The 14,459-nt window shown below is 43.3% G+C and overlaps 1 protein-coding gene across 1 annotated transcript; it reads right to left on the bottom strand.

Moving 5' to 3' along the window:
- Positions 1-480: 480 nt before the first annotated feature.
- On the bottom strand, positions 481-14,144 carry rspo3 (R-spondin 3). Its single transcript, XM_029503617.1, has 6 exons — positions 13,256-14,144; positions 8,406-8,600; positions 7,862-8,005; positions 7,554-7,700; positions 7,180-7,365; positions 481-887 (listed from the first exon to the last, which is right to left on the bottom strand). The coding sequence occupies exons 1-6, from the start codon at positions 13,353-13,355 to the stop codon at positions 655-657; spliced, it is 1,005 nt and encodes a 334-aa protein (XP_029359477.1). The 5' UTR covers positions 13,356-14,144; the 3' UTR covers positions 481-654.
- Between the last annotated feature and the right edge of the window lie 315 nt (positions 14,145-14,459).

Below are 14,459 nucleotides of genomic sequence, written 5' to 3'. Positions count from 1 at the left end.
TATTTTTAGCTCATTCCCTTGATTCACAGCATGCAGGTTCTCCTACATCTGTTCGTAGTGATTATGGAGATGTCCCAAGATGGCAAGAGCAGACTCACTTCTGTTTTTCTTAAGTTCTGCACCAATAAAATAAAGACACCTAAAGAACAGGAACAGCAATAATAAATTGTACTACATAATGTTGCAAAATCTACATTCAAAAACCAAGATGCTCAATGTTGTACCAGGGCCCCATTAAATAACCATATCAACAAGCACAAAGTGAAATGTCTCCGTCTCTCTGTTAGTCTGCCAGTCCTCCACACGCTCACAGACACGTTGTTCCTTGATCCCAACAGCAGTCTCAGCAGTGTCTCCTGCACCTTTAGGTAGATAATTTCTCTTTCTTTCTCTCAGTGGTGGAAGTGAACGAGTAGAGGTTACAGGATATAAAAAAAAAAAAAAAAAAAAAAAAAAGACTTTTTAAAGTCTGAAGTGGCAAGTTCTGCTGAACGTGCCCCATCCCATTTGAGCACAAACAGTATTTTCAAATCATACAGGTAGCAGCAATACCCCTGCAGAGAGGGGGCAAGAGGGGGCAAACAGTGAGGTTGGGGGAAGTTTTGGAGGGGGGAAAATGAGAGGATAACAGGAGGAAGGTGGGGAGGTGTCAGATCACCATTGTATGAGGCCGTCATAAGGGGAGACTGGCTCTGTGTCATGGCCTCTGCGGTGCCTGTGCTCTGTTTTATTCCTGCTATCAGAGTCTTCACGTTCACCTGTGTCTCTCTCCCGCTCTCGTTCCCTTTCCCTCTTCCTCTCCCGTCGCCCCTCTTGGCTGTCTTTATCTTTCCGGTTGTTGCGATTCCTCCGTTCTCTCCGCTCATTCTTCCTCCTGGGACCTGCTCCTGAAAGTTGACAAAATTAGATAGTTAAAAAAAAAATGATATAAGAAAACTACATTATTTATATTTTGAAAGAGAGTATACAATGTTGCACTTTGGATAATTCGTCACATTTCCTCACAAGGTCATCATTTATCAGCATGTTGAAAAAGAACAAATGTGTGTGACTGGTTATTGCAATGCTCTGGGTTTGCCACTAGGTGTCAGTGTTTAATCACAGGCAGCAGCCACATTGTCAGACTCAGCTGTTGCAGATCCCTCTCCTTGTGATGAGCAGACCTTTGTCCAAAATAGAAAACCTTCAAATAAACCCCCAATTTATCTGCTCTTGCAACAACATCTTGTAAACAAAACCAGGAGATTTGGAATGCTGAAGGTTTGTCTCAAACTACAGCTATTAATGATAATAACAAGATCTGCCTCCAGGGGAGTTTGGAGACAGGACCTGTAAGTAAAAGAAGAGGAGGCCCTTTCCTGTTGTTACACTGTTGCTGTTCACGTGTGAGTGGAATGGAGCAGCACAGCCTGCTTGGCTACTTGGCTGGCTGGCTGGGGATTGTGAAACTGCTGAAGTAGGCAGTAGGCACAGACATAGGGAGAGGGAGCGAAAGAGATGAGTGTCTCTCTGTGTCCGCTTCATGTTTGCCACCCCCCATTCTTCCTCTCCCTCTCTGTTGGTTCATTAATCAAGACAGGGGTCTGGTAGGAGCAAGGACTATGTCTGAACCACACACTCTGGGCTAACGATACCAAGCTCTATCAGCTCATCATGTTTAATCTCTTTGCAGAAATAAGCAAAAGGCAATTGAAGAGGAAGTAAACATAAGTAACACTTACACAAATACAATGCTAAGATTTCTTTACTCGCAAGGCAGTCAAAAGTAAAAGAAAATAAATCAAACTCAAATATAGTGAAGATCGCTGGGTGCATGGATGGATGAATGGATGGGGTAATCTGGTGCACTGACTCATCAGGGTCTGCCCCCCATCCTCTATAAACACAGGAAGTCCCCTTCACTCTCATTGTTTTCACTGTCCTGACACCATAACTATTTACAAGTTCAGTGGATTAGTCATACTGTAGCCCCCGAGCTTTTGTCGAGCCAGAGGAGAAACCTAATCCATGCCAGTGTTGAGATGATTAGGAGAGTGTTTATCAAACCAACTGGTATTTGGTCAGTTGGAAGAGTTTCTGATGGGCCTTTTGTAAACCGTACTTTGAATAATGTCATCAATACTTGGAGACTGACAGTGTATGAGTGGTTAGTTGTTGGGACAGGGCATGAAAATTGTCCAGTCATAGAAACACACTCATGCTGAAATAGCTTGAATTGAAGATATATGGCAATGATAAATGAATTAGCTTTTTTTAAATAGTGTAAGTTTAAAAAAATGCTTCAAACGGCTGTTCATTGAAATTAGAACTATTCTAAACAGGTAAATGAGGAACATTAATTCCTGCTAGAATTGGCTTACACTTTAACCATAAGGGATGTAATGATGCAAATTAATTGATACAAATTCAGTAATTGTAAAATGGAAAGAATGTAACCTCTAAAGGAATAGTGTTTTATTTTAATAAATAGCCTTCTTTGATTTCCTTATGAGAGTAAAATACTGAGATAAAGCCAAGCGGTAATAAGCTCAGCTTACTATAATGACCAAACAGGGGCCAAACAGCTGGACTTTTAAGAGTCAGACTATTTCTTTAATTGGGGGCTATGTGCAAATTTCTTTTTTAGCAGAAGAACATGGATTCTTGTTTGGACCAGGTGGTGGTGATTGTCGCTTGCCAAGTGTTGCTATACTGTTTAGCAAAAGTTTGGCCTAAACGTTTTTTGTTTTGTTTTTTTTTTTTGCTCCCTCTGTTGAAGCTTCATGAAAAAAATCTGGTAGAACTGCATCTCACTGGCATAGTGAGTATGTTTTTGCACGACAGTTGTAAATCCTACAATATCATACCATATCAGCTGCCTTTACCATAGTTTATAACAGTAGCTTCGGGGCTTAACAGTGGAACAGTGGTTAGCGCTGTTTCCCCACAACAAGGAGTTTGTGGATTCGGTTCCTGGGCCTTCTGTTCTCTCCAGGGTTTAAATTGTCCGTAGGTCTGAGTGTGAGTGGCTGTTCGTCTCAGTTTGTCGGCCTTGCGATGTCTGGATGTTTTGTGGTCACTTTAGAAAAGTTAAGATTGTCATGCAGCTTTTGGTGAGTAAAGCTGATCTGTGCGCTGTAATAAGCATGTGACGTCATTAGCAGTCACTGGTGGTGCTGTTTGACTTTTTGTCTCCTATCTCTGTGTGCCCATTTCTGTGGTTTATCTCCGCCACTTTATTTTACTGACAGTAAAAATTTATTCAAGTCACAGTTAGTTAAGCATTTAGTTTTTGCTAATTCCCAAATTTTAGCTCTGTGTCCAGCATTAATTCTCAAGCTGTACAAGCAAACAATACTACATTCAGTAGATACTATTGTATTTTGTAGTGATGATACAGGTCATCACTACAACATAAGAAAATATCCTGTTGTCTCTAGTCAAAGACATGCATCCTCTGTTATTCTCCTTAAACCTCTGCCTGCACGCTCTGACCCCAGCCACAAGTGCAGACCTGCTTGTCTCTGGCTGTAACGTAACTTGCAGAAATCCGTTCCAGCACATTCTCGGTAAATTGTTCTGAGCGCAAAATACTGAATGGTCTTTACAGGCTGTGTGTGTGTGCTGGGACACTGAGTGAGCATGCAATGTAGCGATGTAAAGAGAAAGCATAAAATAAGCCAAACAACAACGTCTGGGTAAAAGAAGCAGACAAAGATCAAATGAGACGGCAAAGGGGCACTGAGGGTAAGGGGAGGTGTATGATGTCTCTGTGTGTATGTGGTTAGAGGCTCACTGCGTGTTTTATGGTGGCACATCCTCCGTGGCAGGCGTTCTGTCGTCCGGAGAGCTTTTGGCGGGAGCCAGGCTGGGATTAAGGGCTATGAGCTGTCCCACAGATGGAATGCCTGCCGCATGGCTGCCAGGATGTCATGGGGGGGGTCTTTGACTGGTTAATGCTAGCTTGCTTAACTCTATGTTTCGCTGTGTGTCTTTGCAAATGTCTGTATGTGTGGGGGAGTTAAAAGGGGCTAAGGCTCGGAGAGGGCACATGGTCTATCTGGCCGCAGAGATACAGAGGTCGATTGAAGGACAAATTAACCAGCATTAACTCGAGAGAGATGGCAGCGGATGAAGATGTGTGTGTAAACATTCGCAATCGGCAGCCGTTGATAACAGAAGAGCGGAGCCATGCTTCTCTGAATTTAGACTTCAGTCTGCATGTTTCCTGCATATTTACTCCTTTTCTGTCATTATATCAATAATTTAAAACATTGTTAGGTCTTAAATTGTGATCTTTTACCTTCCTGGAGCCTGTAACGGCTGCAAGGTGAATAAGGGTCATGTTCATTTTAGCAAACTGTTGCTTTGGTCAGGAGAAGAGTATTTTATCTTATTGCTAAGAGTGGAACAGGGGAAAACTCCCAAAAGTGAACAAACATTGCTAAATTTGTTAACATATACATATGAGATATATTAGTAATTGAGCTTTAAAAGCGCTTCCAGGCATGGGCTTTGGAAAGGCTAGCCATTTTTTGAGTGTGGAGCCATGCTAATCACATTACATCACCAAACTGTATAGACATGAGAGTAGCACTGGTCTGTTTGTCTAACTCTCAACAAGCAATAATAATAATAAAAAAAACCCTCCTTTCCAAAAAAACTTTTTTAAAACAAAAAATAAGAAATGCATAATGCCTCTGGAGGTAAAAAAAATCATTCTAAGATGTGAGACAGGCGGACAAAATATTATGTCTCCATAGGAGTAGGAAAAAAAAAAAGAGTCAAGGATGGAGTCAAAAACAAACAATATAAAAGCTCCTACAGGAAGAATGGTGATTGGAAATTGGAAAAGGGCATATGTATGCCTTGAATCAGTAAAATTAAAGGAAAACCTGAGACGTGAAAAAGAATGAGAGGAACCAAGCCTTGATAGTACTCATGTGGAGGAGGAAAGCAATGTAGCAAGCAGGACAGGAAGAGAAGAGGCAGGACAGAGGGGGAGAAAAAGCCAAAGGGAGAGAAAGTGCAAAAGAGGAGTAAAGGAAGAGGAGGAGGAGGATGTATCAGTGTCTGAGGGTTGCTGGAGGATTATCAGGGGCTCTCTGAGGTCGGACCACTGACCCCCTAGCGTGTGCAGAACGTAAACATCGAGGAGCGGACGCACCGAGGCAAATAATTAGCGCTCATTCTCTGTGGATGCTGTTAGAGTGGGGGCAACTAAGTAATCGCATGTGGGGGTCTGATAAACGGCATCTGTAGTATGTAACACTTTCTTTTGTTCTATTTTTTTGTTTTCCTTTCTTTTTTCTCCTCTCATCCCATCTCTCATGTAACCCCCCTTCACCAGGCTCTGGCTGGATCAACAGAGCTGTCGACTCCACACTAAAGTCTCAGCCCCGACTCGACTGACTGGGAGCGCCAGCAGGGAGCTTATATGGGGGGCTATGTTTTCTTTGGCATTGTAGGAACTGTGAGTGTGTGGCTGGGGGAATGGATCACTAGAGATACAGATTGAAAGTGAGAGAGAAGGGGATAGTTGCCATGCCAGAGGGCAAATTTCACAGACTGCCTTACAAATCATGTCAACTTCTTGACTCTCTTCACAAATTGCCACCAGTGGCAGCGGTGTGCGTGGCGCTGGTTTGGTGTGCCTGAGTGACAGTGCAAGTGTGAAGCTGTGCATTTGTCTGACTCGGAGTGGGTGTATCCGAATCTGGATGTGTGTGCATGTATCATTTTGCATGCGTCTGAGTTAGTGTGTCTAAGTGTGTGTATTGGCAGCTGTGGGGATAAACCAATACTGATCCCCCGGTCGCCGCGTGCCTCCCAGGGGGAGGATGTTGATGTTGAGCTGGCTGTTTCTGCTGCTTCACACACACAGACACACACTCATGCACAGAAACATGCACATGCACACACATACACCCAGTGTTTGCTCTGTAAGTGTGAGGCCCCTGGGGGCTGGATCTCAGCCTCCTACCCTGTCTGCGATCTGTCATTTAACACTACAGAATCCAGGCTAAAAAACAACCAGCCGTAGCCGCCAACCACCTCGGTAACCAAACACATGCGGTACACACATAACACAAAGCAATCGTAAATGCTCCACGGCATTGGGTTTTATAAAGAGGCAAGTCAGACTGAAAGCATTTTTCACTGTATTCATTAAAAATTATCACGCTATTCCCTGTTTACTAGAAGGAGAGAAAGTGGTTTTACTGTTTAAAAACCTAGAGAAGTCTCATGGGAAAACCCACAATATATCTGTTGCAACATCACACGTGTCTTCCCCCCGCTGTCCACTCTCTGACCACACTGACAATCCTTTGAATAAACAGGCGTAGTCCTGAGCGGAAACACTAACAAAAGAAACACTAGATTCTATTGTACGTCAATGCAACAAGGTATGGAATTCATTCATTCATCTTCTACCATACCCAGAAATGGAAAAGCAGTAGAAGATGGATAAATAAATCTTCTACCACTTATCTGTTTCCGGGTCACAGGGTTGCTGGAGCCAATCCCAGCTCACACTGGGTGAGGGTGGCCAACAGACAATTAACAGTCACCATTTAACTTAATGTCTTCGGATGATGGAAGGCAACCCGAGTACCTGGAGGAAATCCACACAGTCACGGGGAGAACATGTAAACTACACAGAACAGCCCCAGGCCTGGGAACCGAACCTGCGGCCTTCTTATTGTGGGGCAACCACTATGCCACATGCGGCATGGCATGGTGGAGCAGTGGTTAGCACTGCTTTTGCAGTTTGCTGCTTCTCACGATGGGTTCCCTCTGGATACTCCAGATATTATAGATATGGCCATTTTAAGTTTATTGGTGACTGTAAATTACCCATAGGTGTCGATATGATCAGGACTTTGATAGACTGGTAGCTTGCCCAGGGTGGACCCCTCTTTGCCCAATGTGAGCTGGAACTGGCCCCAGACCCCCCCACCCATGAGCCTGACAGATTAGTATCATGGATGGATAGATTCTGCCATGTGTCACAAATACAGTATTGGCCATGAGTGTGATGGGAGAAGCAACTAGCAGACGGTGTCAATTATTTTTCATTAGAGAACTCTGTTTTTGGTGTAAATGTTGGATTACACATATCTTGAGTCAGGATCTGACACACAGCTGGGGCACAGACATACTGCAACTCTGCCACACCGATGCTCGAGTTTTCCTCACCTGGACATTTCCTCCTCTTGACCAGGCACTCTTTGATCTCTGAGATCTCAGGGCAGGGTTTACCGAAGGGCGATGAGTATTGCAGGACCTGTCGTGTGCGAGTCTCCTGGCCCCGCTTGAAACCACAGGTTCTACCGGACCGAGAGCAGGGGCTCCACTCGCTCCACTCACCCACTTCACAGTGCACTGAAAATTGGAGACAGTGAAATCAGGATTCTAAGTCATAATAACTTATGTCATTTTGTTTGTTGTTACGTTTTCTAAAATTTACTTAAGGCTTAAGGCAACATCAAAGGCCAAAAAACTGGCATGGGTCCCCAGCCTCAGGACAGGCATCTTTGGCACACACACACACAAACACATGTTGGACTGACCTTGTGGTGTGCACTCCATGAGCTTCTCATTGGGTTCATAGTCCTCTGGACACACATGGTGGCACCTCCCATTGAGTTGGTACAGGCCAGACCGGCAATGTGTACATGTCTCACTGCTAACACATGACTCACACTCTGCAGGGCACTCTGCAAAAACAACAGCGCAGTTTTGTGCTTATAGTGGTCAAATCTAACACCAAACCAATTTCACGGATCAGTCATGCTACATTCCAAAATCCTTCTGATTTGGTTATTGAAACATGGTCATTGCATCTTAAAAGCAAAAACCCATGTAACTGGGAACTCACTAGGAACACACTCCCTCTGTGTGTCACTGCGGACCAGCCCCTCAGGGCAGTTTTCCTGGCACTTGCCCAGGTGAAGGTAGAATCCTGCCCGGCAGCGTGTGCAGAAGTTCTTGTTGAAGCAGGAGTCGCACTCCAATCTGCACTCTGACAGACAAACACAGACCCAATATGAGAGTTTATTTAAACTGTACCAGTTATCATGTGTGCCATTTATGTTAACTAGGTGAGGTTTTTAGTGGGAGCCTGACTGGAAGTATAGGCCATGGCATCTTCCAGGGTGGCTGGTGATAAAGTCAAGCACATAAAATTTTCTTTTCATGTCATGAACAGTTTTTTGTACATGAGGCCATATTTCCCAAGCAGTTTTTGAACACTTGCTGGTAAAGATGTGTATTTGGGGAGGGGGACATATAATTTGACATTGTCTAGAGTTTGAAATTATGATGGCAATATGTAAGTACAACAAACAGTAAGGAGGCCACATTTAACTCAGGACAGGTTTGAAATCATTTTCATCTCAGATAGGAGCATGCTGAGGGCTTACTTGTGCAGGTGTTTCTTTCTGGGGAGCGTGTTCCATAAAAGCCCGGAGGACAGGAAGTCATGCACACCCCGATCTGCTTCATCCCAATCCTCTCCAAATGCATGAAGAAACGCGGCTTGCAGGACAGGCAGCCATTGTAGTCAGAGCAGGTCAGACACCCACCCTGCTGGCACCCTGAGCTCACACCAGAGATCTCTGTTGACAGGAACAGGGGATGGGCAGGTATGATTATTTTATACCTTTATTTCAACAACAGTTAGTGTAAGAGAGGCCGAAATGAAGTAGGGAGAGTGAGAGGGATTCCTATGTCGGAGTTGAACCTGGAATGCAGCGTATCGTAGTGAAAGCACTAACTGCCCTGCCATGTATGGGGATTCACATATGGTATTAATATGAAAACTAAAATGTGAAGACAGATATGAAGATTACTCTTTTGGGAAGTTTAAACTATGACAGTACAGATGGTTTTAATGGATAACCTGTCTGACTAGTATTGGAAAGATCACAACATATAGTAAGTCACGTTGCCCCAGTTTGTTGCCAACCAGCTTAGAAATGCATGCAGTTAACCCTAGCCCGACTACCAACCTCTCTCTAAGCGAAGGTTCATAGCAGGAATTCAGCTTTCTGTTGGTGCCAAGGATGGACTCAATAACCTTCTGGCAGCCTTTCCATAAAACAGTAATTCATTTCACACTCAACCATGTGCGGAAGGAACTACATCCAATATCCTCATCTTGTTGTCAACCAGGAAGCCAAATCAAGTCCGTGAAACCATTTTAAGTCCAACTCAGTAAGACATCAAATGGAGAAATTCATCACTGTATAAAAGGAAAGTTTAAAACGCTTTGGTAGATGCTGGACAATGACTATCTTTCAATCTGTGTGTCTGTCAGTGCTCACCTCTTCCAGGTGGTAAACATTATGTAGGTTTATTTTGCACAATCAGCATCCCCCCGAAGAAACAAAAGACACAATCATCATCTGTAAATGCATCAAAAGCAAAGACACTCCACTGAAAAGGCCTGATTTTACACACAATCGACACTGCATGTTTGTTTTACTGTAACATTTGGTGGAATTAATATCTTATCTGATATTGAGGTTCTTGTTTTACATGCCTAACCCATATTACGGTATATGACTAATCACGTATTGTCTCAGCATAGAGACAGATTTTGCAGTACTAATGACAGTAATTCATACCATGCTAGCAACTCTGTTTATGTACATAACTACTAGAGTGTTTGGATTATGGTGATCTATTTACAGTAGGGTTTTCACCCCCCCCCCCCCCCCCCCCCCACCCGTCACCAGTTCCTACTCCTCCTTTGTGGGATAGATCACTATACTTTGACTTCCACTGAGCAAGGCCTGGGATTCAGCTTTGAGTGATTTCAATTGTCTCTTGACCTTGTCACACACAATGTCTCCTAAATACCAGCATGCGTATTTCAACACAAAGGTCGATGTTTGGGCTCATGATTGAAAACATATAGATATATGGAGTCCCATTAACATATTACAGACATATAAAAAATCCGAAGGTTACAAAACACCTAATCCAACAGCCAAGGCCATCAAAGAGGAAACAATAAATTCACTGTAATCACTTGCATTTCACTTTCCTGGAAAAACTTGTACATCAATCCTTTTTTAGTATTTGATTACAAAAAAAACATCCAGCCATTTACAAATGTGGTTTGGATAGCCAGATGTATACATCTTCAAAAAACCCTGTGATATACAGGACATGCTGTTGTGTAGTTCAGATGAGGTTTTAGCTCCTCATCGTAATATTACAGTTCACTTGAACTCACTGCTCGGGTAAAATGCAGGGGATGATTTTGTTCAGGTCTTCTTATTTACCCATACTAGGAGTGGTGCTTGTGACATAGAGTCAATATATGACTATTTATATATGCATTGGTTATGAGCCCTGTTTTACACTGTGGTCACTGATTTATTCCCAAAGACATTGTTTGGAAACTGTTGCAGTAGCTACATATGGTGGGCAAATCAAAAGTAACCCAGTAAGCACTTAAGGAATTGATATTCTTCTCCAGCCTAGGTATCTCATGCCAAGGGCTTAAGCAGGCTGTCTTTCTTCTTCTGTGCTCGGAGTTTAGCTGCCAGTTTACCATAGATCATGGTTACTTTGTTTAAAATATGTAATTTATCTTTGCAACCTGTTTGCCCACATGCGCTCCTGCCAAGTTGCTCTGATTCACAGAAGTCTTAAGACGCAGGAATTTGCCCTTGCCCTGGCACTTGCACCGACAAAACCTCAGTTGGGCAGTGGTATCTTGCACAACACACCAACAATGTTATATGAAAATAAACAGATTTACAGGCTTGCAGACACACAAACACAGATGGCCCACAGTGAAAATAGAATTGGGCAACAAAACAAAAACAAAGAAATAAAACAACATTTTGCCAAAAGCGTGTTAAAGATTTCATGAAATTACACATTCGAATTCCCTGCCTTCCAAACAGAGATATTCTAATTTTAGCCTTAATCTTTGTCGAATATGTGCGGATTTGCCAGTGTTAGCATCCAGGCCTTCATTTTTGGATGCATCATCACAGACCGGAAACCCAGAGCGCAAGTTTTGTGTCTGCATGGCAATTTTGGCCTGTTAACTGAATGGTCATTGACTCCCAACTCACTCTTACACCCTCCTTTCCCCTCTAGTCTGTACTCATTTACCCCCTCACCAACTAATCCCTCTATCCTCCCTGACATCACAGGAAGTGTAGATATCTGCCTCTTTGACGGAAGTTTGGGTTCTCATAAGCACTGGTCAATTAATTGGCACTGAGTCAGTCGACAGGGCAGACTACTCATGTCTGGAGAACGTGCACCAAATCCTCTGCTTCCTTTCATAGCAATGAGTGAAACATTAGTGTTGCCATCTCATCTGGAGATTTGAATCACACCATGGTTCACTGCGTATCTGCATGATTTACTGGATGTCTATTTGATCTTTTTTGGTGTGAAATGTACCTCATCATCACCATACACTGAACAGTTTCATGAAAAGAACAATGTGCCATCGTTTAAGCAACCAAGTGCTGCACTGCTCCAAAGACACACCTGTGCAACTCTCTCTTTGACACAGTTTGACAGGTTTGTTTAGGAAGAAATAAACATTTAAAGGAGAAGCTGCGTGGCCTGATGCAGTGTAGAATATAAAGTCATTTTTGCAGCATTCACATATAAGTGCATTCATCAGTGCAGCACAGACATCAAAGGGATATTAATCAAGCTGTTACACAGAGTACATTTCCTTTTTCTTTTGTTATCCCGTGCGTATATCTCACTTTGCCGTAGCCAAGCTAATGTTTTTGTGCGATGTTTTATCCTGCTGAACGGTGAAAAGATCCAGGACCTAAGCAACATTGAGGAGTGCTGCCAAGAGCAAATCTAACCTCATAAACTACATGAAAACATACAATTAACCCTTGATGCTGCAGCCCTCTGCTTTATTTCCCTCTGTGGTGGTCGTGAGGGAGTAATAATGATGACAGAACTGTCCACTTTTATATGTTCAGACTTCACGTCTGAGCTCCAATTGGATGTAAAGAAAATGAGACATGAAGAGGGGTTTCAGCCACAGGTGGCAGGGATAAAAACATCACTCCAAAGGTCTATCATTGTATATCACAGACAGTCTTCAGCCACGCTGGCAAGTGAGCCATGGAATATTCCAACTATTCCTGCTCTTCCCTAATAGACTTAGTCACAGTACACATCTGGAGACCCTCAGTGATAAAGTGTGCGTAGGAAGAATAGAAAAATATACTTTATTAATACTTATTTCAAAGCGTCATTTGAAAAAAATTGTCATAACTCAAGAGATGAGACATAATGTTGGAGCGAGAGGTAAATGTATGAGCAGTGAACTTCACCCAAAAGTGGAAGATCTTTGGTGTTTTGACTATGCCTACTGTCACATTTAAACAGACTGAACATAATCGGACAAGATGCGGCAAGATGTCAAATTATGATTCAAGTTTTTCAGTCGCACAAACCACAATGACACCAATCTGTGTGATTAGACTTTTTTTTTCCTGCTGTTTTTCTCAGTAAATAAAAAAATGTTGCAATGTTTCAGAGGAAAGGCAGCTTCAACACCAAATATGGAGAGTGAAATGAATGTCCATTTGAAAAGTAATCGGCCCTGATCCCAGCGCAGCAGCCTGAAGTCTGTGTTTGTGGCCGCTAGAGAGCGACGGGAACCAGGAGACTGAGCTGAGGATCTGCGGCCACAGGCTTCAGGTGGCAGCACTCAATTAAACCAATTAGGCCTCCAACAATCAACACGGCTGCCCTGGTGATAGTGAGATGGAGTTGTGCCATAGTGCCACACAAATGAAGCAAATGGATGAATGACGTGAATAGACCTCGTAATATCGTAGTGTGAAAGTTGGTACTGATATTTCTTTAGTCTGGGGAGTCACAGCGGTGAAGGTTGATCATTCTTATGTATCTTTTTATTTGGTTTTAATTTCAAATCAAAGGGAAAGAAAACCACCTTTAATGTATTTTGGGATATCTCCAAAGACTCACATTAATGGAACATTGATACCCAGTACGATATGTCATTATTATTATTATTATTATTATTATTATTATTGCTGTCATAATTACAACAACAACAATAATAATAACAACGTGCTTGTCATCAACTTAGAAGAATGCTGACTGGACACCTTTGTGATTGGATGCATGTCTAAGTAAAAGGAGAGTAAATGCAGAAAGTATAAAAATCCAGAGAGCATCCAGACGGTGCTGAAAGTGTCCAAACACTTGGCAGCATCGTGCCGCTCTCCACTTTACTCACGTTTATGTTGCCGGTGCCTGGAGTTGCTGTGCTGCTGACAACCAGTGTAATCCATGCAGTGCAAGATGATCAAAACAAATGAGATCAGTTGTAATTGCATAGTAGCCCAGAGATGAGACTCGTAAAGCCAATGTCAATGTTCACTAACACTTGTAGGATAAGATTCCCTTTTCTTCCCCCAGACGGAGGCAGGAGGCGGAGGGCGGATAATTCCTAGACACAGCAGGACCCCCAGCTATGTGGTGATATGTGGTGATGGTAGTGTACGGTGGCCCAATGATGCCTGGGCCGCTGGGACTGTAACATCTTGGAGAGGGTCTTAGAATTTGCCAGGAAAGTCAAGGATCTGTTTTCCGTGCCGTGATGAAGAGCATCCCCCCGAAGAAACAAAAGACACAACAAACGCACCGTAAAGCTCGATTTTCATCCGTTGCGCGCCGGAGGAGAACAGAGTCAAACATGAGTGGTGATCACAAACGATGAATAGGATTATTGATTACGACCAACGTGACTCCCAAAAAGTTTGAGATGCATATCCATCTGTAGCACTCCAAATGGCCCTTTCTATCCGGGTTTCTCAGTGGTGATGCGCCGTGCGTCCTGGTGCGTGGATGCCTTAATGAGTCAGGCGCGCTGAGGCTCTGAGCTTCATTTCAACATTATAGCTGAAGCACGAAAAGTAAAAAAAAGCCAGAGCAGACACGAGTGATCACAAGACCTGCTTCTAAGTTAAATGTTTCATAGTTCTTTTGGCTGTCAAACGCACTCCTCCCCTCTTGCGGCTGAACCAAAGTGAACCGAACCTCCGCAGTTTGTGCGCTTTTCTGCTGTCCGTGCGGGACCTATACACTCCCCTCCTGTCGGCCCGCTGATGACTCCAGCCCTCTGCTGTGTGTCTCTCTCTCTCCCCCTGTGAGCTCCAAAGTTTATTTAGAGGGCAAGCCCCCAGCGTCAGAGAGAGAGAGAGAGAGAGCGAGAGAGAGCGAGAGAGAGATACTAAAGTTATTTCAGAGGGTTTGCTAGGAGTGTGTCCTACTGCTTCCATGCGCTCATAAACAGGATCCGAATGACCCAAACAAATCCACCTGCGAGCATTCAGCCACTCAGGTTAGAACAGACAGGTGTGGTAAATTAAGTAAAATCTTGAATGCCAGAGAAAATCTGTAGTTTTAGAAAATCCACCAATCAGATGACATTACATCGG

Source organism: Echeneis naucrates, chromosome 6 (assembly GCF_900963305.1).
Source record: "Echeneis naucrates chromosome 6, fEcheNa1.1, whole genome shotgun sequence".
Taxonomy (NCBI): Eukaryota; Metazoa; Chordata; class Actinopteri; order Carangiformes; family Echeneidae; genus Echeneis; species Echeneis naucrates.
This window is presented reverse-complemented; position numbering and strand designations above follow the sequence as displayed.